General features: G+C 40.7%; 1 protein-coding gene across 14 annotated transcripts in view; it reads left to right on the top strand.

Annotated features, from left to right (window-relative positions):
* RBMS1 (RNA binding motif single stranded interacting protein 1) overlaps positions 1-22759 on the top strand; it is a 214967-nt gene that overhangs the window by 177380 nt on the left and 14828 nt on the right. For all 14 annotated transcript variants that reach the window (XM_042948948.1, XM_042948934.1, XM_042948936.1 and 11 more), the window contains 3 exons: positions 1027-1118; positions 9903-10060; positions 12274-12353. In XM_042948948.1, the coding sequence (XP_042804882.1) occupies positions 1027-1118; positions 9903-10060; positions 12274-12353 (330 nt within the window). The remainder of the gene's footprint in view (positions 1-1026; positions 1119-9902; positions 10061-12273; positions 12354-22759) is intronic.

Here is a 22759-nt window from a genome sequence, read left to right as displayed (position 1 = left end):
GTTTCCCTGATCTTTTAAGCAGTGTGTTAAATACAATTTAGCTTTTTGCCAATAACTTAAGAATGATCACAGGGAAAAATCAAAGATTGCCTATTTTAGTACAGTGATATTCACTGGATTGTGCGAAATGCATGGAGCTATTGCTCTACACTGAGTAAGTCCTGTTCTTTGTGTAGTTTTCCTCTTTTATCGCTTGTTGCCAGTTTTCACTGGTAAGTACCATCCATATGCTTCTTTTGTAGCAGCCCTACCCTTAGCCTGACACCCCCTTCCCTTTTTCTGCTTTTGATACATTGTGGCCAAGGAGTAGCTGACCAGCTTGTTAAAAATGTTTCTAAAGCTATGGGTAAATAAGCTTTAAATCAGAGCCTCTTTGGGGAGGTTTAGTTTTAGGTTTTAGAGCATGAACTGCTGAAACAGCTCTTTTGGATATCTGGAGGCATTTTTTTACCCCCTTCTTTAAGTGAAGGGGGATCACGAGGTGTAAATCAAGTAAACAAGTAATCATATTTTTAATCAAGTACTAAAATTTAGATTATTTTATATTTGGGGTATTTAATGGGTATTCTTAATTTCTTTGAAAAATATAGTTTAGTCTATGGAATAAACATTTTTGTTCCTGTCATGTCTTAAGTTCCAAAGTATTGTTCTATCCTTCTCACCAAATCGTTAGAAACGCTATTTCTCTGAAGTTGATTCCCTCCCCTTTCTTTTCTTAACTTTGGTTGGTTAACTTAGATGTCTTTTTTTTTTTTCCAGTAAGTATAGGACACCTGAGAAAAGGGAAAACTGTTTTGTTTTGTTTTTTACTTTGAAGGGACATTGGTCTAGCTCATGAGAGACGACAGGGAAAGACAGCCTGAGAAGGACGCTGCATTTGCAGCTGTCAGTGCCAGACATCTGTCAGGACGTCAGGGTTTCGTTTCTGCTGCCCACATCGGAAACCAACTAGAGTCATTTTTTTTTTTTGCTCTTTACATTATCACAAAATAATGGCTTAATAACGAAGTGTGTTTTGCATTTCAGGTTATGGTTTTGTCGACTTCGACAGTCCTGCAGCAGCTCAAAAAGCTGTGTCTGCCCTGAAGGCTAGTGGGGTTCAAGCTCAAATGGCAAAGGTGAGTCGAGAGCCAGTCATCACTGCTCTGGTCCCTGGCTTTGGTTCCGAAGCCTGGCATTGGTGCTTTGCCTGTCACTGCGAACATCCTCTCTCCATCCCAGACAGCCTGGGTCACTTCTGAACATCTGTCCTGTGCCCCCACATCCTCAGTAGTACTTTAAGTGAGGTGGAAGCCACAAATGCTATTTCGAATCTGTACACAAGTCCTACATTTTTAGACACTGGTTATTTATAGGTTAGAAATCTCCTCTTTAGTAGTTCTACAGTGGCTTTACTCAAGGGTTGTTTCTGATGAACTTTTAGCATTCTAGATGAAGAATATTGTTAAAGTGAGGTTTATGCCCCAGTCTTTTTATTGCCCAAATGTAAACTCAGGTTATGTCATACTGAGTACCTGTAGGGGGCACTTATTCAGAAATTCATATAATTATATGCATTTTTTTTTCCATTTGTGGTCCTTGAATTGCTGTGGGAAATATTTTCAAGCCTGAAACTCACCAATTTGATATTTTGTATATCCTTTTCAAAAGATCGATAATTTTATATTCTCTGGCTTCTTGAAGTACAAAGGAAAGTAATTTTGTGCTGTCCTCTGCTACTTCTGGCTAGTAGCATGTGATCATTCCCTCAGGGACATTTCCATTTCCAGAAGGAAAGATTTATAGAAGTTAAAGGGTTCTAGGAAAGAGATAAGTTACCTGCTAAGACCTTGAGGCTCCTGAAGGACACAGGTGCCCCTACCAAGATAGACATTTACCTTGACTCAAAGATTCAACATCATGAAAGATGTCAGGAATTACTGAAAGGAATCACCTTTCTAAAGTAGCCCTTGACTTTTAATATTTTTAAAGCTTTGAATGGAGTTGGATATATTTTTTTATGTTTGTTTATCTTTATTTTGAGAGAGAGAGGGAGAGAGAGAATCCCAAGCAAGCTCCACACTGTCAGCACAGAGCCTGACACAGGGCTCAAACTCACGAACCGCAAAATCAAGAGTCGGACACTTAACTGACTGAGCCACCCAAGCGCCCCAATATTTGGACATAAGTTGGACATATTTCAAATTTTCTCAAACTCCAGAGTAAGAAGTTAAAATAAACTGAGGGGCACCTGGGTAGCTGGATTGATTAAGTATCCGACTTGGGCTCAGGTCAGGAACTCGTGATCCGTGAGTTCGAGCCCTGCTTCGGGCTCTGTGCTGACAGCTCAGAGCCTGGAGCCTGATTCAGATTCTGTGTCTCCCCCTCTCTACCCCTCCCCAGCTTGTGCTTTCCCCCTCTCAAAAACAAAAAAAAAAATAAAAAAAAAAAAAAACAAATCTATAAAGTATCATGATTTTCAGATTGTCTATACTATAGAGTAATTAATTCCCTGTGGCATTATTGAAAGATCATGATTATGAGGATTTTAAATATATTTCATTATGATTGTGCAGTACCTGTGTTGTATAATGATTTACAGAATGTTTAATCTGCCTCTGTAAACAATGGATAACCATACATTTTATAAGCAGGACTTTCAAGACACAGTCAAAAAAACAACTCTATTTTTCCCTCTACTCTGTCCATTTCCTCTGTTCTATAAAGTTCCTGCTTCATCCTCTCATGGATAATATCCAGGGCAGGTCCCATGACTTTTCCCGCCACTCTCATTATCTTAAAACGTCCCTTCCATTGCTTCTTTCATTCCAGGTCTTTCTGATAAATTTTTTTTCGGTAGAATGCCTCTTGATTTTTTATATCCAAACATCACGGAATAGAATTACCTTTCGACACATTTTCAGCCATTTCTAAATGTACTTACACCAAACAATACGATATTTTAAACAAGATGTTGTATAGGGAGTCTCAAGTTACATTCTAAGTACAGTTTGTAAAATGTCAGAATCACATGGAGAGGTTTTGAAAACTGCTGAGAGTGGGCAAAAGAGATAGGTGTCTCGGCTGTCACTGGTGCTAAAAGAAATCACAGCTTAAACTGCAGTTGTCTGCTAACAACTGTATTGATTACTTGGTGATCAGGAAGCAATGTTTTAAAGGTTTATATCCCAATACAACCATCTGTTACGTGGGTATATACATACCCACATTTGTATTTAATTCACATTTTAGGAAATTGTAGAAAAATAGGAAAATAAGTAATGACATTTTAGGAAATTGAGGATGGTGATTAATGTGTAATACATTATGATTTTTTATTATTTAAAATAATGTGGAATGGGATCCTAATTAACATTTTGATGCTGAACATCTGATTTTTAAGAACACATTACTGATGTTGTATGTGTGATGCCTGTACTTTAAATGTCCGGTCCTGGTGGGTTTTGTTGGCTTGTTTGGACTTTTTTTTTTTTTTTTTTTTTTTTTTTTCATGAAACTTTGAGTATCCCATTGAAGCTTCTCCCTTTTTCCAGCTCAGGTCTGCCCTAATTTGTAAGCCTACAGCAGGATAGGAGCATGATTAGTTTCTCTCCTGTTTCCCAAACTTGTTTTTCCTGTGCTTCCATCAGCTAACTAACTGTGATTTCTTGCCCCCTATGCCCCCGCCCCACCACCTTGGAACAGTGGTACAGGATGGGAAAGTTTCTTGACCTGACAGTGGTCTAATCTGGTATTAATTTCTCTGGCCAGACAGAGAGCTAATGTTTTCCTTCATGGAATGCTTTGGGAGGTTTTCAGAGATCTCTTACACCACCACCACCACCCCTAATTGATCTTTCTCCCATGGTTCCTTGAAACTGGTAAATATATGCCTCAGCTCCTGATAATCTAAGAGTCTAACTTCAGCCCCTTTCTGCTGAGACCTCCTTGCCCTTCAAGGCTGCCTTCTTGGAAGGATTTAACACAACGCTGGGCCAGTTCTACCCTGCGTGGCCCTCATCTGATCTGCGTTTGGCAACTGTCTGTGGGAGAGTAGGTAACTTACTAACCACACTTATATGCCCTTTCAACCAACCTTTTGCCTTTTAGATTCCTCAGGTTTAAGTCGGACATTGATCCATTGTATCCACCAAGCTCCACGGCACACAGATCAAGCCTCCTGAGTGGTCTGTTCAAGCCCCTCTTGCTTGACTCGCAGTGATAGGGAAGCAGCCCACATGGTGAGACTCAGAACACATCAGCATTTCTCTCCACATACATGTTCATCCTCAGCCTCTCCAGTCTCTCCAGTCTCTCGTAGCCAGACGGAGGTGGGTGGTCAGCTAAGCACCCCAAACCAGTTCTCAGCAGCTCTCTTTAGGTGGTCTGGTTTCTCACTCCAGAATGTCAGAGTGCCAACCGTTGTTTTGTGGCTTCTGCTGAAACCAAGTTAGAAAGAGGGCTATTGAACAACCTGTTACAAATGCAAAGGCCTTCTTTAAAGCAACCCTAAGAGCACTTACCTAGGCATCTTTTCAGTGCCAGTGATATTAAGCAGCGTGGTCTATTAAATAACCACTGTTTTGAAGGACTCTTGACGCTGCATTTAGTCAAAACTGGACTGGGTCTAGATTGGCACATGTCAACAGTGCACCTGAACGCCACTTTCCTGTGGATTGATAATGAGCACTGTTCAAAGGCCTCCTTAGGAGACTTGGGTAGTGTAAATTGGCTGGGAAGAGTGATCCCGCTCTACATCATCTGTCGGGAAGGAACAGTACGTAGGTTCAGAGATGCTGGCAGTGTGCCAACATCCTGCACTTCATGAATTTCTGAATTTCTTTAGGTCTCTGTGGAAAGATTGAGTTTCCTGGACCTGATTTATTTTTTATCATATCATTAAAGTTACAAAAGATATTTTAAATGCTAGAGGGTCCATTGTTCTGTAGCATGGCACCATGGATTTGAAGATCTGGAATTGACTTCATCCCTTTATGCTGTCTGGATAAAGGAGCACCTGGCATGCACCTTTTGTGGAGACAGTTTTTTAAAAGAAGTTAAGGTCTGGCTCCCATGTTGAGTCATAAGGGACCCATTGCCATCCACTTTTTGCTAGTGAATTAATCAGGATACTACATAAGGTTTTGAAAATTCATGTTGTTACATATTAAAGTCTTGATTTCTTATGTAATTAGAAAAAATTAAAGTGCATTCCAGGGAAGTCAGGGGGTGGGGTGTGGGGTTCAGGGTGAGGAAGCATATAACATTGTTTGACACACTGGGTACCTGGGTTGAAAAAAGGACTCCCCAGATACTCAGAACTGAAGTGCAGAATTGAGAGTGGAGAGCATTCAGCAGCAGAAATGGTTTCTTATTCATGTTTTAACTTTCAGTACCTTTCTTGGTACCTGGCATAGGGTAGATACTAAATGTTTATTTTGTTGATGACCAGAGAAGCCAACTAAGTGAGAGAAAAACTTTCTTCCTAGCTTGAGCAGATAGTGACAAGAATGGGACATTTAAAAATTAGATTTATTGAGCTCTGTCTATAGAGTACCATGATGAAACTTATCAAAAGCTTTTGCCAAGGGCTCAAGGCCATTCCCATTTCTGTTAATCTTGGCTTTGTTTCAGATGTGTTTGTTTTTAGAATAGAAGACTCAGAATCAGTAAAGAGAAGAGAACATTTCAGATACCAAGCTAAAAAGACTTAACAACCAAATCAACATTGGTAATATCTGTTAATAGAATGACTTCTCCAGGCCTTTCAGCACTACCTCTTAAGGCCTGCTGGGAGTCAGCAGGCCATCATATGTTCTTTGCCTGGTGGTGAGCGAGCACATTTTTTTCCCCCAGTAAATAGGCAAAGGAGCAGGAATTTAATCCCCCTTCCACACAGAGTCCACCATGCTTCAGGCAGTTTGCATTCACATGCCTGTAAGCAGCTCTCGGCTGGTTGGTGAACCTATTCAGTACAAGGGAAAACAGATGTCTGGTCTTCCTGCCAAGTCCCTTTCTTGCATGTTAGGAACCATTCCACATGCACAGGGAGGTTTTTGTTAATTTCTTTCAGATGATGACTGAGTGCTTTACACCACACGGGACCTCTGAGCCCTGCTTTTCTACTCAAGTGAACATTAGTGGCCATTTATCCCTCTCATGGCCAATGTGGGAGCTAGTTTTCTACTTGTTAGAGAAGCCATTGAACCTTTTCCATGCCTAAGGATGGATATAAAGAGGCCTGTTGGCCCCACTTTATGTTTGGCCACCCATAATTTACAGAATAATTGTTTTTTGGGACATAACATTGTATGCAATAAAACAGAGTTATGGTTGTCACTGATTTTAAAGAAACTAAATTACCCTCATTCAAGAACCACTCCCCACTCACTACAAGTATTATATATTCCATTCACTATGAACGTGTGGTAATTAGGATCCATGGACACTTTGGGGATTAGATATTTTTGTGGCCAGTCCTGCCAGCCTGGAGTTTCTTCTCTTTTCTTTCTTTCTTTTTTTTTTTTTTTATTACTGCAACTTTGTAGCTAATGTTTGCAAGATAAGTTGACCATTTGAAAAGAAAAATAAATAGCATTAGCTTTAAAGATCATCCCAAATGAAAAAACTAATTGAGTTGTTGCTGTTGAAAACAAATGTATTAAAATCATAGGAAATATTCACTTGTGTTTAGGCTACTTTTAGCTCACTATTTACCAATGAATGGGTTAAGAGCTCAGTTTCTTTCTGGATTCTGATTTTAGTGCTTTTTTTCTTCACTGGTAAATTTTCAGGTTGAATCAAGACTTTAAAGAATGTAGTATTTTACACATATTTTAATCGTATTTTAAAACATGGATTTAGGAAGTATTTTGTACCTACATTGTTAACCCTTTTAAAAATACTTCACATATGACAAATATCCTCTGAACATTCTTAAATGTTAGTCATTTAATTGTTATAATTGTAACTTATAGAGAAGTCTCCACAATATTTGTGGTATATGTTTCTTACGTAACATTTTTTAGGCCCTATCTTTGCCCAGGGAGGGTTTTCATTCTTTTTAATTAGGGGGTTCCCAGCTTTATTCTGAATCTGACTAAGCATGATTCAGAGATTTTTCTCATAAGATAGGTTTGATGATATCATTTCCTTCTTTCCATGCTTCTGGAACCTCCCCGTTTGTCAGACTGTGGCTTTCTAACTGCAGTTCATGGACGGCAGTCCCTCCTTCCTCCTGCTTCCCCTCCCCCACCCCAGTACATGAAATCACAGGATAAACACGGCTTATCTCCCCAGAGTATCAGTAGTACTTGAAAGTATGAGGTCAGAAATACTGTTTCTATACTAAAACAAACCTAAATAGTTAGGGAATAGATTGCAACATTTACATGACTTTTTTTTTTTTTTTTCCTAAGATACAACACAAGGCTTCAAAAAAATTTTGCACTCTGGCAAGGTTACTTTGGCCTCTGCCTGCCGACTCCTCAGGATACATAGTCCTTCTTGCTGTTTGCAGCACTGAAATGGGAAAGTTTCAACAGCAGTGACTGACCAAGTAGAATCAAATTCTTTAGAAAGCCTTTCACAATCTGATTTCAGCCTCAACGACTTGTTTGTTTCCCAAGTCTCAACTCAGTGTCATGCCCTCCGGAAAGTCTTCACTGTCTTCCCAAGACACGTTCCCCCCCATCCGTCCTCCCATTGTGATTTGTACCCATCTCTGTCATAGCACTTATTACTTGTGTTTCTATCTCTCCTACTTAACTATAAGCAGCTGGAAGACGGGACTGGAGTCAAGGCTATTTTATGCGAGTCTGGGATAATGAAATATGCTGTACACATCATTTGGCTGTAGGAGGCTACGGGGCTCATCAGGACCCACCCTCAGAGAAAGGACTCCATCTGTAGTGGCCAGTTAAGGACCAGACTTCCATAGGAACAAATAGAGCCTTCTGCACCACAGGAAATCTTCAGGGACTTGGGAGGGTAGAGCCCACATGAGATGACTAACCCAGGAGCTGTGCAATTAATGGGGCAAATGTAGTGAGTGAAATGAAAATAAGGAGAGAACATTTTCCGTCTCACCCTACTGCAGAAGCATTTGAAAACTTTCATACCTAAGACTGTTTTGCTTTTCTTTATATTTCCAAACACGTTATCTGTGTTTTGCATTTATTAAATCACTTTCCAATTTTTATACCTTAAAGATATAAAGATAAGTTTTGTTCAGCATAAAATAATCAGTCGTTCCACATTGAGCTGATCCTAATTTCAGCTAAAAGCAAAGATAGTTAGCATTTTGTTCAGTCTGTGAAGGGTTAATGAGGTTAAGTATTTGGCTTGCTAGTGAGCATTTGAAAAATTTCACTTTTTTTTTGGATCCACCCACACTGACACACCCCAGGGACTCCCAGGCCTGGAGCCTCTGCTGCACACGTTTGGGACTGGCCTGGTTCCATGTTGGCTGCCCGCTGTCAGAACCAGGAGGTCATAGGGACAATACTTTTTGCTCATAGTTTCTCCAGATTTGATAACTTGAATGCTTGGGAATACCAGAGCATTTGCCAGGTCCTAGGATACCAGGTTGTTATTTTAAATCTTACCAGGTAAGTATATCACAAAAGGTCAAAGTTCACTTTTACTCCAGATGACATAAAAGGACGGGTTTCATTTCAGGTTTAATTAATGATAGGATAAATTTAGAAGTAGAGACTTTTGTACAATTCAAATATGTGTATGCTTCAAAGCACTGTGCATTTTGGACACCTAAAATATGAGTTTGCCATTCTGTTGCCTAATGCTAAAATATCAATGAATGACTACTAAAAGTGCTCATTAAAGAAAAATCATAAGCCTGCATAGTTCAGTGTGTAAAGATACACTTGGTTAGTAAGATCAAAGGAAAGCCTGATTTAAAATTAAATTAAAATTCCAATCTTACAGTTGCAGAAGTGATCCTGCAGAAGTGATTAGAAGTGATTCTAACGTGGTCAGAAAATAATTCCAGTTGTCATATAAGCTTTTTCTCTGATGATTTAACACTGGGCTCTTAGTAAATATACCTAGTAGTTACTGGTTCTCAGAAAATTCAGTTGCCTATCTTTGGTTTCAGCTGATTCTGTCTGAGCAAAGGAAAGGTGAGTGGGAAATGATCTGATTATTGCTCCTTAAACATCATATACATATGAATTACCTGGAAATCCTGTTAAAATGCAGCTTCTGATTCTGTGGGCCTGGGAGGGTGCCTGAGATTCTGCACCCTCCCTTCCCCCATTTACTCTTGAGTTCACCTTTATGCAGATTCTAAAGTTTGCTCTGCCTAGAGTTTATCATTTTATATGTCTTTGAGTTTATTTGTCTTTGTGAATTTACGGGCTCTCCTTTCCCCGTTGGTGATCACAACTTAAAAGTAAGTAGTAAGGACCTTGCCATGGAGCAGAGGAAGGGGATTGAGATAAAGCCCCAGTGGACTTTAGATGCCTTGGTTCAGAATCCGTTATCTGTTTCTGGATTGAATTATTCACAGTATTACCCTTGTGTGCAATAGTGTGCCTGAAATGGGCTCCTAAAAATAGTAGTGGAGGAGAGGTTGGTTATTTTTGGGAGCGCTGCAAACAGCTGAGAGTGTGGTTCAGTGAGGGCTTCCTCTCCAGCTCCGCAGTGCATGCCAGCAATTCCACCCCCAAATCCGCTAAGAACGACGCAGTGGAATCATGTCCGACCTGCACAGATTGTCCAAGCTTCAGACACTGTTTTCAAGTGTCCAAGGTGACCTGGGTGTTCTGTAGCTCCCATGCTCTCTCTAGGTAGCGCTCTAAAAGGACCTGAGCAGAGAGAGTGGCTCAAGAAAAGTAAGTGTGTTAACGTAAATACTTCAACTTCAGTTCGACGTTAACGGACAATTCTCTGTTCTGTTTTAGCAACAGGAACAAGATCCTACTAACCTATATATTTCTAATTTGCCACTGTCCATGGATGAGCAAGAACTTGAAACTATGCTCAAGCCATTTGGACAAGTTATTTCTACAAGGATACTACGTGATTCCAGTGGTACGAGTCGTGGTGTTGGCTTTGCTAGGTAAGCACGCTGCTGTGTCTTTATCGTGTCAGTGACAATAGCTCTGCTAAGTTTCCTGCAAAATAAAAGTCGAGCCAAAAGAGAAGAGGCAGGGTTATGGGAGCCAGCTCTACTATGAATGTAAATGTGTAAGTTTTGGTTAGTAGTTTTTCCAGATCTTTTGGGAGTTCATTAGGATTCTTGAACTGGAGGACACTAAATATTCGGTGACTCAGGGCAAGGAAATACCACATGAGCAATAGTTTTGAAAATATGTGTCCTTAATGTTTTGATTAATTAGACCAGGATGCCTATAACTTCTTAAAAGTAACAATCATAGGCTCCTAGATTTCATAAATAAATTGGTATGGCTTTTTCTTATTAGATGGAAATTTGATTCATCATAAAGTCAATGGATTAGATTATTTCAAACATTCAGAAAGTAAGACAATGATTGGACACCTGTCTAACCACAAATTGCTACAGCAGTTGTAACATTTTACAGTTTTGCTTCAGATTAGTTTTTTTTTTTTTTAAGAAATATGTTACAGATATATCCAAAAGTGCTTTCACTTCTAGCTTTTTTTAAAGTTTATTTATTTATTTTGAAAGAGAGAGTAGGAGCAGAGCAGGGAAGGCAGAGGAGAGAGGGGGAGAGAGAGAATCCCAAGCAGGCTCCCACGCTATCAGCGCAGAAGTCTGAAGCAGGGCTCAGTCTCACAAACCTGAGATCGTGACCTGAGCTGAAATCCTGAGTCAGACGCTTAACCGACTGAGCCACCCAGGGACCCCTTACAGCTTATTTTCATACCTTCCTCCCCAGAAAGGATACTTCAGTGTATTGGTTAATTTGGTTTCCAACAGAAAAATCTTAAACAGAAGGAGCTTTGATTTTTGACATAGTTCTAATTTGAAAGCCCATGCACGAAAACTGATTTTACATTATTTAGGAACCTATTCATACTATGCAGGAACACATAACATCTATATCTTTCAATGTGTTGACTTTTATTTTAGAAGAAAAACTGCTGGCATTTTACTTTCATATGCAGTATTCTATTTGGTGACCATCATGTCTCCCATAGACCTGTGAAATCAACACAAACAGCATTGTTTACTATTTTCCATGTAAGAAAATGGAGTCAAAGAAGAAATGTTTGCATTTTCACCAGACTTCCAAGCACTGGTCTGGGACTCGGTTCTTCCGGTTTTTAGCTAACAGCTCTTTCTGTTCAGCCAGATAATTGTAAAACAAAACTAAAATTTCTACAGGTGGAAACTCACCAAAACTTGCATTTCCAGTGTACCCTTCATTGCTTCAAAGGTCCAAGGGAAACAGTGAAAAGCTCAGCACCATCTAAAAACCCTTACCTCTGTGGGTGTTCAGAAAGCAGATCAAGCAGTTTCAGTTTTGTATCCAAAGATGGAACCCAATTAAATTCTATTGCTTTTTAAAACTGTTACTACCCATTAAAACCAAGATGTAACTCTCTGGGTAATCAGGAGTGTAGTGCATTTTGAATAGATTATTCAGTGTTTCTTCCATTTAAAAAAAAAAAAAAAAAAAAAAGTCAAAATAATGTAATTTCCCTGAAATGTTTCTCAAACGTTTTTAGCCACCTGCAGATGTAGAATAAATTGTGAAGTTAGGCTCCGTCCTCTGCTCATTCTCTGAAGCCAGGGTGACAAAGAAGGTACATAACTGACTTTGCTGACTTAATTTTAAACCTGAAGCTAACGTAAAACCATACAAGGAGTGTCCTGTGATTTTCACTTGCTCTTATCATGACTTTTGAGTCTGTCCTTTTGTGACTATATAAAAGGAAAGGTCATCAAATGACTAATATTCTGGCAGCAATAATAAATACAGTCGTATTTTGAGCTGGCATTTCTGTTTTAATTCAATATCATGACCAAGAAAGACTATTGTGTATCGATTGCCAGTTTTCCAACAAGTAGAAAAAACTGACACATTTGATGTGCTTGATATTAAACTCTCTGGGTATAATGTATTTCTTTTATGATTCAGAAAGTACTCTGTGGAGACCAGTTTCCATTTTATGACAGAAGTACACATATAACAATTAGATAAAAGAATAAACCCACTTTTTCTTCTTCACATTTTTGCTAGGTTTCATTTGTATCTAGTAAACCTGTAAGAGTGCTCACATGCACAAAACCAAATGACAACTAAGAGATCTCTAAACGTGTGTTTTATTTTTATGGATGAATAGGATGGAATCAACAGAAAAGTGCGAAGCTGTTATTGGTCATTTTAATGGAAAATTCATTAAGACACCACCTGGAGTTTCTGGTATGTTGTTTATCTAAAATTTTATCAGTAGTTTTTTATGTAATGTCTCTATAATTTTAGCACATGATGTATCAAGAACCACATACTCTCACTTAGCTCTTAAAACTTATTTCTTTGATCCTACAAATAAGACTTAAAAATGTGTCTCTTCCAGACATTGGGTGTTTCAATATGAATGGAAGCCATCCCAGTAGGACAGAGGGTCTGACTTGTAGAAGCCCCTCCTTCTCTGGTAGACAGGCCATCCTGTAACTCCCCATCTTACCACTATCATCCTCAGTAAATCTTGTGTCCTGCAGTCCTGTCCGTTGAGGGCCGAGGTACTTTCCATCTTCCTGCCTTTCTTGTGGAAGGTTTCGGCATGTGTCACCGTGCACCCCTTATGGAGCCCGGACCTCAGTCCCTACAGCCCTTCTGTCCAGTCCATTCTAACCACCTCCTCCCAGCTCTCTGCCTTGTGTTGTCATGACCAAGAATACCACACCTCACGAGCTTTTCACTCCAAGATCGCTCTCATTCTAGCTCCCACTAAACCTGATCCAAAATACAGAGGGATCTTTCTTTACCACTTTTCCATCCCTGCCAAACCTCATCTCCGTTCTTGAGTGCTAAAACCATTTCTTTAACAGTATCGTGACTTCTCTTGTACCCGTACCTTGGTCACACCTGCTTTGCAGAATGCTAAACCTGGATTAATTCTACAACAGGCCGCCTCCTCTGCCTCTATTAAATCCAGGCAGGTAAATGTTGTCTCCAGCATGACCAGACCCCCAGCATCATTGGTCCTCATTCAGTTTTCTCATCCTTCCCTGGCGGCAGTCTCCACCCGCCTGCTCGGTTCTTCCTTAACCCCCTGTCAACTCTGAGCAGATGACTTTGCTTCTTACTTGATGAGTAAAATTGAGATCACAGGTGGAAACATCATCAACTTCCTGCCTCTTCCCAACAAGGACCACCTCCATCCCCATTCTTAACTCCTTCCTTCCCTGAAGTCTCAAAAAACAGGGGGTCCCAAGCTGTGGCCTTGATCGCGTCCCATCAGGACCTTGCTCTGCCAGTTATCCCCTCCCTCTCTTATAATTTCAAAGTCTTTTGCCTTTATTTTTTTTTTCCAAAAAAACACAAAAACCTTTATTTTCAATTTGTAACATCTCTGGCATGACTAATTGGTAGAGAAGTTGAGAAAATGCACAAATAATACTAGGAACAAAAATTGTGACCATTACTACAACAGGCCTTTTTTTAAATCACAGAATACAGAGAACAAAACTATGAACTATGCCAATACGTTTTAAATTTGAAATAGTTTCCCGGAAAAATCTATCCATTTATCCATTTGTGTTTGAGATCATTCACGTGTCTTTGATCTTGAAACTAAATTAAGCTAAGCACTGTGTTCCTCTAGCTTTTTTCTCACATAAACCTTTTAAGAGTGTAGTCCCCATTTCTGCCTTACATTCATACCTCAGCCCTCCCCAACCTGACTTCTTCTCCTTGTGTCTTGCGTGGTAAACTGTCCATATTAGTCTGCTAGCTGCTGTGACAAAGTACCACAAGCTGGGTGGCTTAGACAGGAGGAATGTGTTGTCTCAGTTCTGGATGCTGAAAGTGCAAGGTCAAGGTGTTGGCAGGGAGGGAGGGGTCTCCCTCCATCCTTGGCTGGTAGATGAGCATCTTCTCCCTGTGTTTCTTCATGCCTTCTTCCCCCTGTGCATGTCTGTCTCCATGTCCAAGTTTCCCCTTTTTTACAAGGATACCAGTCATTCAATCAGGACCCACTCTTTTTAACCATAAAGACTCTATTTGTAAATAAGAGTTCTGTCATTATGAGTTACCAAGGGTTAGGATGCCAGCCTTTTTGGGGGGCGGGAGCCATGAGAACACAATTCAGCCCTTAACACTTAGCTCCTGACTATCCAATTTGGAGGCTTCTCTATCTTTGTGATGCTGTCTGTCTGCTATACTTGATGCTGCTGGTCCATTACTCATCCTTTGACGTGTCCTCCTTTGACGTCTCTTTCACCCATCTCTCTGTTTTCCTCCCATCTTGTGTTACTTCCTTCTCTTTTTGTGGGCTTGTTTCTTCTATCTAAACCCTAATTGTTGCTATTTCCCCAAATTCCACAGTTCTAATAGACGTCATGCATTCTCAAGGTTTCAGCTGGTATGTACATTCAGAAGCACTCATCTCCCACCCTGGCTTTTCCCCTGAGCTTCAGGCTGCCCGGTCTCAGTCACCACACGTTCACTGTCTCCAAAGAGGAACGAGCCTCCTTTCCCGTCTAATCCTGCTCTTCTTCAGTTAGCCATTTCTCAGTGAGTGGAACTGGTACCCAGCCAGGCACTCAAGCCAGAAACTCAGGGTCGAGTCACCTTGGGCTCTGCCTTCCGCACCATCCGTCATCTCTCACGTACAAAGCCATTCAAGTTCTTACTTTTTTTTCTCTTGATAACTTCTAGAACCTACCCTCTCCCCTCCATCCCTCCCACCGCAACCTAGTTTAACCCCTTCTCTGTCACCAAGGCCATTACAGCAGGCTTCTAATTGCCTGCCTGATAGCTAGCCTTTCCTTTCCCAGATACCCTCCCTGCCTGCGGCCACCGAGTTTGATGAAATAAAGGCCTCTGTGTCATTTTATGGCGAAAAGCCCCCTTCTCCCTTCCAGGCTCTTAGAATGTCACTGAAGGCCAGAGGTGAAAGGGCTCTTGCCTACTTCTTGAGCCCTCTCTCTGTTCTCTGCCTTATCATGTACCGTCCTCCCGGGCCAAACTACAGATGTATTCCAAACATGCCATGCTGCCCTGTTCCTCTCTGCTTTCTCTCATATGGTCTCCAAGTTAGTTCCCTCCAGTTCCCTTTAACCTGGCTCTCCAACCCTCACCCTTCAGGCCTGTGTTCAAATCTTGCCTCCTCGTGTGAGACCCTCCCCTGTTCAGTTGGGTTGTCCTCTGTGTCCCCTTAATATGTTTAAATGTGTCAGTTGACTAAACCAGAAGCTCCTTGAAGGCAGAAACTTTTCTCATCTTCCTGTTTTCATCCCGGCACAGTACATCAGCCATATGTTTGTTGGTTTTGTATCAATTTCACTGTACTGTTCACCAAGACAATACTACATGTTCACACGCTCGTGTGCTAACGGCCGACCACCAACTGGAAGACGTTTCCATTTTACCCCATACACTAGGCTGTGCATGTGTAACTGGTGTTGAGTATTTATTCTGCTGTAGCCCCAGTATTCCATGCTTCACTGGGTGGCTGGTAGTGGTGATTAGAGATTTACTTTAATTCTCTGTATCTAGTTAAGTCTCACTTCGTGGAAGAACCTATTTGTAAGTACATGTGATACCACAGACCGCACTTCATCTTGGCATGCTAAAACCCAACAGCACACAGTTTGCAGGGTTGCCTGTGGACTTGAAGTGCCTGAGGGCACAAGTTTGGAGCGTGCAATAAAAAGACCTGGAATACACTATTCCAGGGAACTCAACCTTGTGAAGGAGCTTCCTTTTTGTTTTTTAAGTTCGTTTTGTTTTCCATCAACAGCACTTGAGTTGAAAGAAAATAAAAAGCGATGTTTTTACCCTCCAACCAAGTAAAGACAAGAGAGAAATTTAATACGTGGGAGCTTTCTGTAAAGCCTACCCCGCGGGGCCACGTGTGCACAGCCGACTCCTGGTGTTTTCCTCACTTCCCCATGTCATCAGTGTCAGGACCCCATGCTCTTAGTCCCTCTGAAGGGCTGCTCATCCACCCACCAGTGACCACTTTACTTTCTCAGTTCATTTTTACGTACAACAAAGAAAGTTCGAGAAGGAAGAATACCCCTGCACACAATTGTTTTGCTATTGTGTGAGTCTGAGATGAGATAAGATCTACCAGTTTCCTGAATGAAGTAGATCTCAGGGTGTCACAGATCGAGATTGGACTTCATGGTTGTATGATTTAAACTGTTTTCTTTGAAGCGGGTTTAAAGACTATTGGTCATACCTATTCAAGGAAAAAAAGACCTTGATTTCCAAACCACATGTAAATGATTGTAGGAGTCTCTGTACCTTTGCAACTAGTAGAGAATAGTTTCTTCTAAGTTGTGCCAGGTGTCACCTGGGGGGTAAGAAACAGATTCCTTCTGCTTCCAGAGAATCATTGCTGGGGGGTGCAGTCAAGTCACTCTCTCTGTTCTGAATCAGAACTTGATTTTGTGCCATTTTCTAACGTTTCCTGATTTTTTTCTATGTATTAGTTCCCAACTAGACTGCAAGTTCTTTGGCAGCAGGGGCTGTTTTATTTTTAATTTTGTGCTAGGCACAGAAAGCCTGTGCATCGCCCTATAACAGCAGAGGTTACCAAGTGGTTTCCAAGAGCATTTTTTCACGTAGGGCTCGCTCATCACAGTAATCATGGCTATTTTGAGGGTTTCTCTGAATACTTCTTTGCATGTAAACGAGTTTGAACTGCCTTTAGGCAGGAGTTTGAAATGTATAATGTGGGCCTTGGAAGGATAGTTCCAGTCAACTCAACTTTTCCCCAAAACAAGTCCCAAGTGGATTTGAGAGCCACAACAGAATTTGAAGCAGTTTTGAACTTCTCTGGATTTTTCCCCTTTTTTGGTACACATAATACGAAAATTTTCTTTGACTACCAGTCTGTTTATTAGATACTGCTCTCTCAAATTGCCTAAATGGCTACTGCATACCATGGGTTTCTCCAAGGAATGCATATATTATTTTCAGTAGAGCCAGATGAAAAACAAAAATATTGTCAGGCAAGGGTAAATTGAATGAGCCTCCACTTTAATGTCTAAATAATGTAGGCTCATTGCTAGGCAGACATAACGTCTCATAAATACAGTCAGAGGATGGTTTAATCAGTGATGCAAGTTGTTGAGCCGGCATAAGCAGAATTACCCAGGATGGTTTCTGTCAGAGTACTCAGATTCTTGCACAACTGGCAATTTGCCTGTGACATTGGAGCCAAGCAAGTACAGAAAAGAAACCCACGTTAGATGCATTCCCCAAAAGACACTATGAAAATTAACAAACTGAACAGTGAACTCATCTTAACTGTAGTGGTCTTAAGAAAGTCTCTAGGTGGCTAAGCAGGAGGTCAGATCTGCACATAAATTGTCACTTATCACGTGCCACCCACTCTTCTGCCAGCTCTTTTCATACCAGAGTGATGTGGCTGAATTCCCCGCGCCAGACATATTCCACCCTGTCCTGCATGTGCATAATGTAGTACGTGTTCATAGCTCTGTGAAAATCCACATCAGGATTTTCAATGCAACCTATTTTCTGAAATTGCTTCTTAAAAATCTTGTGCTTTGGTGCCTGATGTTACCATATATTTTGTTTTTTAAGTTTATTTATTTATTTTGAGAGAGAGAGAATCCCAAGCAGACTCCACACTGTCAGTGCAGAGCCTGATGCGGGGCTCAAACTCACAGAACCATGAGATGGTGACCTGACTGAAAACCTAGAGTCAGTCGCTTAACTGACTGAGCCACCCAGGTGGCCCTGATGTTACCATATTTCCAAAGAGGCTTTATCTTCCAGCAAACTTTCTTAAATACACATAATAGTTTGTGTTGGAAAAAAATTACTCATAAGGCCATCCCCTCTATCCTTCCCCATCCAGTCTCTTGTTTTCCCCTGAAAATGTTGAAGCATTGTCCTTTTATTTGGATTTGTCTTGATTTCTATCTTGGTTTTGAGCGCTAGCTGGTTTGCAGTACATCAGATTTGCGTGGAAGGTTCCGAACCGGGGTTAAAGAACCAGTGACTGCTTTGTCAGACAATCCAGGTGAATTTCACAGAGGTTTGAAATAACTTAATATTTACTTGATAAAAATTCTGTTACGGGGAAATCATATGGTGGTGGTTTCCCACACAGTGAATGTTAGAAACAAGGGATGGGGAGTTTTCGTTAGTTAGACCAGATGTTCAGATTAGGAGACATGCCCCAGGCAACAACACTGTCACTCATGGTCATGATTCAGGGTTTTGTCTAAAAAATGCTCTTCCTGTACCTGCCTGGAAGAGAGTACAGTCTCTGAGAAGACTAATGAATGCACGTTGGCATGTTAGCTGGAACTATCCTAGAGTGCTTGCTCCGTGCCTTCTGTTTTTGCCTACGCATACACACACACACACACACACACACACACACACACACACACACGGACAAAGTCCACATATATGTTCAGTGCTGCAGGATGCAGTGTGATTACTCATCTTTCTTTCTGGACCTCTCCATGATGTTATCGGAGTCTGAATACGTTCCTGTGTGCTAAGGGCGAAGAATTTTAAAAGAGAAAAATGTGTCTAGCCCTGGATATGTGAGTCATTATATTCTCGGTATTGTGCTGGCATCATTCTGCCACAGCCCGAAGCTTCGTCTGTCATGGAAGGGCTCCAGTGAAGTGCATAACTGCTGGCCAGCTCTGTCCAAAGACCTCAGCTTGTTTTACATCTGTTTCTGTGTTATTCTGACTTTTCAGACTGGGTATATGCCCAGCAGGGCTTGAGAACTGCTCTTACCCACATTTCATAAGTCTCTGTCTATAGGTGATATTATTTGGGCATTGTCCTATGCCAGGAGGCAGAAAGGTAATGTTTAGAGGAAAAATTACGACTCTAACGAAAAGGCTAGAAATCTGTCACGGGTTTTTATTGCCTATTTTGTTCCTTGAATGTTTGTCTTAAGCTATTGTTACTCTGTAAAAACAGAAAATGTTGACAGCTCTGGACAAAAGAAACCCTTGAAGACATGTGTGATGCTCCTGGTAGTAGCTTTAGGACAATGTGATCACACCCCTGGGATTGCGATGTGTTCCTGTCTCCCTTACCCAGTGTGTACATAGAGCAGAGTCTGAATATGTGTATTGTCAAGACGGCCGCTCCAAGGGCTGTGCTCTTAGGAAGAACAATCACTGCCGTGAAACTGCTGGAATACTCCTGGGTGGCCCGTGGGGAGAGGGCTGTCTTACAGCTCCAAACGCAAACTCATTCTCTACTGTGGAGGGGAAGTCTAGCTTTTAAAAAGTAACAAGGGGTCTCAACTGGAAATGTGCCACTGTTTCAGCCTCAGATGCTTGGCGTGCCATGCCGGGCCGGTGATGGGGCTCCATCGATCATACCCAGCCTACAGCAGATCCCTCAGATCAGTTTTATATACCTTTTCGCTATCAGGTTCTGCCAGGGAGGAACAATAAATAGCAGAGTAAAATTTTATTAAAGCATAAGGACCTTGGGTGCGAAGTGTAAGTGTTACTGTGAAACAGTTTTCTGAAAGGCATTTGCCAGTAACTTCATCCTTAACTCCAACTTGAACATTTCTTCATCGTATGTGAAGCCAAGGCGGCAACCCCTGGCCAGCGTGTTAAAATCTCACAAAAATCAAAGTCCACGGAAAACAGGCCAGTCTCTAAAAATGTTTCTAACATTAATAAACCAGAAGTCCCTCTCCTGAGAACTTGTTTTAAGAATTCAAAGGCGAGAGGAAGAGTCGTAATTCAAACATTTGACTTCCTCCTGTCGTCATAGTATGGTAACAATAGCTACTGTGCATTGAGCTGTTCTGAGCATTTTGTATGTTAATTGTAACAATCCTCTGAAATAAGTACAATTACTATCCCCATTCCACAGAGTATGAAACCTCAGACATTGAATAACTTGCCTGCAGTCACTAAGTGACAAATGGCAAAGCCAAAATTCAAACCAGGGAGACTAGTCTGGAGCCAGTGTTACCATACAACCTGACCACCATTTTAGCAGTCGGCACTAATGCGGTTAAAGAGAGAAATAAGATACACACACAGATGTTCATATAGTGTTAGTTACAACAACAAAGAAACTGTACATAAACCCATTTCAAAATGAACCTTATGTAGCCACTTAAAAAAAAAAAAAAAAGAAGATTCCATAATAAGACAGGGAAAGGTCCACAATGAAAACGGTAGGAGAAAAAGACTTACCGTTGCAAATATGAAAAGTTTAGACTGAGAAAAGCAGTAATATAGAATAGTAAAATATTTAACTTGGAGTGATGTGGAAGGATTACATTTTTATTTTTTATTTAACCTCACTTTAATGTTGTTAAATCATTATTTTACTGATAGGTAAAGCTGAATGGGAGATGGAACCACTCTACAAGGGTCAGGAATGTGGGAGAGAACCTAACAAAATAGGCGTAGGAGGACATGCATCTACGGGGAGAGGCTGTCGCTCTGTGTGGTGCTTAGACAAGACAGCAGGATTTGGTTAGAAACAAAGAGGAAGCTAGGCAGGAAGTGATGACGTGCACACAAAAAATGGATAATATGTATTAGATCCCTACGTCGAAATTTTTAAAGGAAGAGCCCCAGATAGTTCCTTGCGTGTTGCTAGTTGAGGAATTTTGAAAGTAGGCAGTGTTATCAGAAAGAAAGCTAATTACAGTTGCTGAGTGGGCTGGTTTTCCACAACCGATGGAAAAGCTTCTATCGAGGGCAGTTCACGTTTTACAGAATGTTGATTAGGATAAATACTGCTTAACTAGAAAAATGGGAGTTTGGAAGTAGCAGTTTCTCCAGCTGTTAGAACACAGTGAGGAAAAGGTCCACTCTGTTACAAACGACAGACAACTCTAATTCTCTGAGCCACTGGATTGGGTAGGTGAGGAAGACTTCTAGGAGGTCAAATTATGAGCCACAGTGGTTAGTCAAAGCAGGCATACCAGAAGTGATTTTTAGTGTGGATGTCAAGGGAAGACATTTTAGCCTAAATAGTTACAGAGTTTGAGCTTCAGAAGATAGGTAAGCAAACTGTTTGGTAGAGATGGGCAGTGAATCAGCAAGGGCATCGCCCATAGAGCTCATTGTCCCTTACGATGGGACCAGATTGTTAGTGCCACAAAATCAGGCATTCATAAAAGGTCATCCCAGCCCACAAGGCCCTGTGGAGGGCGCATTGGAGAATCCTACAATGCAGTCACTTTAGATGGCTCTGAAGAGGTGGCAGAAAATATCAGGTAAGTGTTTGCGTTTGTGGCATCATCTCTGGAAGGTTATATACTACAATGGTCAAGCTTTTGGAATTACATGTTCCTGTTGGTTCTGATAAATAAGTAACTTTTCTGTCTTGGATAGTAAGAGAATTTGACCTTCTCTCACACCCTTTGAGGCACACCCTTTACAAACCCAAAATATGGTGATTAATTAAATTCGGTTAAGAATTCTCTGCATATTTGGCAAAATCAGTCGAGTATGGCTAATTTGATAGAATTTTTATATCACTTTAATACAGGAATATATCTTAGGTCACAAATCATTTGTTAGGACTCTTACCAATTACTGTTTTGCATAATAGGATAAAATATTGCTAATCTAGAAAATTGACCATGTAAAAGATATGGGGTGACTGTTACATATGAATATTTTTGAGGTGATATGCCCAAATCTACCTGTTAATCATGGTCATATTGCTAGTATTCATGGCACTTCCTTTTCTGCACGTCAGTCCTCCTCAATATCTCCCTTCTGAAAAGAACAGCCAAGCAGGCCACCGGAAGGATCTGATGTGTAGAACAATCTGACATCCCCTGGCATCTCTCAGTATTCAACCTGGAAACTGTGTATTAGGCTTCAAAACACAAATGCTAGAGACTTCTGGTCTGGCTTGAAGTAAGACACAGGATATGCTAATCAAATAAGGGTCTCTCATTTTGCAACAGTCTCCCACACACTTAAAAATAAGTGAGCCATGACACAGATCTGGGTGTATTTGTTTGCTTTCAATTCAGAAATCTAACTGAAATCTTCTAACCCTTGCTCAGCTTCATGCTAACATAAATATCTTAAAGAAATCTTCACATAGTTGCTTTCCTGGAGCACACGGTACAATTCATGTAATAAATAAGATCTCAAGAACGCAGAGGGATAACCTGCTTTTCATAATGTCACCCAGGCACATGAAGCAGCCACTGTAAAAGAAATAACAGCCATTTCAGTATCAGAAGTATCTCGCTTCTGGGTGGCATTTTTATTAAAAAACGGACATCTCTCAAAACAATATTAATGGCTAAATGGGTTTTCATAAGACTCTGTGCATTCTCGTTCCCATTAGATGCCAGAGCTGTGTGAGATAAGACCCTATTTTAGCCACAATTGTATTCCTTGTTCTTAACACTATACCTTACACATAGTAGGCACTCAATAAGTTCCAACTGCTAAACAGACCAAAGAGAATTTTTAACAGAGGAAAGAAGCTGTTAGAATGTTATTTTGCCTCACATGGAATCCTGGGACACTCCCATTTCCCTAAAACAGGGAGCCAACAACTATGTTTAAAAAAAAAAAAAAAAATCTGTCATTTCTGCTGGTTGTAATTCTTTAAAATAAGAAATTTGCTTTCCAACAATATGGGATACC

Source organism: Panthera leo, chromosome C1 (genome assembly GCF_018350215.1).
Source record: "Panthera leo isolate Ple1 chromosome C1, P.leo_Ple1_pat1.1, whole genome shotgun sequence".
Lineage (NCBI taxonomy): Eukaryota > Metazoa > Chordata > Mammalia > Carnivora > Felidae > Panthera > Panthera leo.
This window is presented reverse-complemented; position numbering and strand designations above follow the sequence as displayed.